Genomic DNA, 2445 nt, shown 5'->3' on the forward strand with positions numbered 1-2445 from the left:
CCCTACAGTTTCTAGCATGGACACAAGGCAATAGTGTGTTATTGGGACAGGCAACAATGCGAAGATTGACCCTGCTCTCCTTTTTCCTCTTCCCCAGAAGACTCCATTTAGTGAGCCACTACTTAGTATGGATACAGAAAAAATAGACTCTGGGGTTATTTAAACATATTTATTTAAAAAAATAAGATGAAGTTGAATTATTCACTTTTAGTGCTGTTTAGTGTATTCCTTCATGATAGACAATCACAGGAAACCACCAGACATCAGAATGTGTAGGTGACCAGCCTGACCTCTGCTAAATAAAACAAACAGCAGATGAGGGTAAATTCGAGTATTCCTTTATTGTGGGCATTGATTCCCATAACTCTGCTCAGATTTTTATTTTAAAAAGTACAGGCATTAGAGATGTATGCTCCAAAACCCAGACCATGGCACACGACCAGAGATGTGCAAAGCCAAGATTTCTACACACGAAGGTTTGTGCGGTCGTGGTATTTCTGGTAGGGGTCATCAATGTACCAGTTCCTTCTCTTCCAGAAGGAAGTGGTCATTTTATCCAGGAGCTTACACTGTGTCCTGGTGCACAGCACCAACTCCCTCAAACGCTTCTTCCTGGCAGCTGACTTCTTCCACAGCTTCTTCTTATAACCAGACTGTCAGGAGAAAACACACACCAAAAAAACCCCATTTCTTAGTAGGTCACTGTAAATGCACAAACACAGCCACGCTGCTCAGCAGATCTGGATAAATCCCTCACTTTGGGAAAATGGGAGTCTCTCTACAGAGCTTTTTTTAACTTCCACATCAGCCACTGCCCTCCAAGTGAAGGAAAACAATTACACTTTACCCTGACTGTAAAGAACAGGCTCTCATCGCAAAAATCTCACCTTTCTCCTAACCCAGAGGCCGTTGTGCAGCCGGAGGAACCTTTTGACCACAGATTTCACACTTTTCCTCTTTCCTTTCCGTAGGCTGCAGTAGGTGAGGGTCCTCACTGGCTGCTGGAGTAAACTTGGAAGTAGAGGTGTGACACTAAAAAAAACCAAACCAACCCCAAAATGGAGAGGGAAACAGAACAGGAATGAAACACCTTTTTCTAAAAGAAATCACTGCCTTTATCACACATAGATCAGAAGAGCTGTGGCTTGTTTGAAGGGCAACAAGGACTCCTCTAATATTACAGCACAGCACCTAATGGGTGTAGAATACCAACATCAGGGCTGGACTCTTGTCAAAATTCAGCTCAAACTTATTATTCCACACAGAGCACCTTTTTTCATCTACTAAAAGCAGTCAAACACTCAGAAGCCAATATTCAGCTGTTACTTGGATTCAGAAATTACTTTTAAAATATTAGTCACAAAATAGTTTGAATTGGAAGAGACCTCATTAAATCATCTAGTCCAACACTGATTAGCAGCAAGAGAAACAGCAGTGATTACAAGAGTGATTGTAAAATATGGCTGCAAAGAATATCCTAATTTACCTCCTGCTTCAAGCATTAATGGTGACTGAAGTGGGAGGCTTTGGGGCTAACACAGACCTACTGCAGGGTGAAAAGGTGCCCAAGAGTGTCAGAATGAGGTTTATATATTATACATGTGTCTATCTATCTATCTATCTATCTATCTATATGGGGAATGAGGATGGTCTCTTCTCCCAAGAAACAAAAGGACAAAAAGGACAAGAGGAAGTTTTGCCAGGGGAGGTTTAGATTGACTCTAGGGAAAACTTTCTTCACAGAAGGAGTTGTCAAGCACTGACAGAGGTTGTCCAGGGCAATGGACAAGTTGTAAAATCTGTGCAGATGTGGCACTTGAGGACATGATTTAGTGCTGGTCTTGGCAGTGCTGGAGTAAGGGTTGGACTTGATGATCTCATGATCTCAGAGGTCTTTTCCAGCCTATGATTCTACAATATTCATATATACATATATATATATATATAGAGGAATTTCAACATATATACTACACATATTGCATACGTTATATACTACTACATATTATATTATTAAATATAACATAGACTATATTAACAATATAATATTAATACACACGATGATAAATTATATATATTATAGGATACAGAATAAATTCACAGTATATTGCATATTATGTAATGCATATATAGTGGAACAAAATATATATTGCTAAATGTATTTATGTATAAATATATTTTAATATAAAATATAGTTTTTATATATATGCATATATATATTTGAAACGTATAGGAATTCAAATTATATATATTTATATGAAACAATATAGTACATCTAAAGCATGTAAGGTATGCAAATAAAAATATGTATTAGGTACATATATATAAGATATATAGAGAGAAGCTGAAACCCCTCTTAAGGGTTTTTGGCGCGAGGGAGAAGCCGCGCAGCCGCACCTGCTGAGCACCGAGGGGGTCCCTGCCCGGGGCCGGTTCTCGCCGAGCAGC

General features: G+C 39.0%; 1 protein-coding gene across 1 annotated transcript; it reads right to left on the reverse strand.

The window, feature by feature from the left end:
• Window positions 1-316: 316 nt before the first annotated feature.
• MRPL35 (mitochondrial ribosomal protein L35) lies at window positions 317-2441 on the reverse strand (the record flags this gene model as incomplete). The annotated part of the gene is made up of 3 exons (XM_031063060.1): window positions 317-653; window positions 888-1032; window positions 2395-2441. Coding segments are annotated over 3 exons (381 nt in total), but the record flags the coding sequence as incomplete, so codon positions are not given.
• Window positions 2442-2445: the final 4 nt, after the last annotated feature.

The sequence above is a fragment of the Geospiza fortis genome, unplaced genomic scaffold, assembly GCF_000277835.1.
Source record: "Geospiza fortis unplaced genomic scaffold, GeoFor_1.0 scaffold125, whole genome shotgun sequence".
Classification (NCBI taxonomy): domain Eukaryota; kingdom Metazoa; phylum Chordata; class Aves; order Passeriformes; family Thraupidae; genus Geospiza; species Geospiza fortis.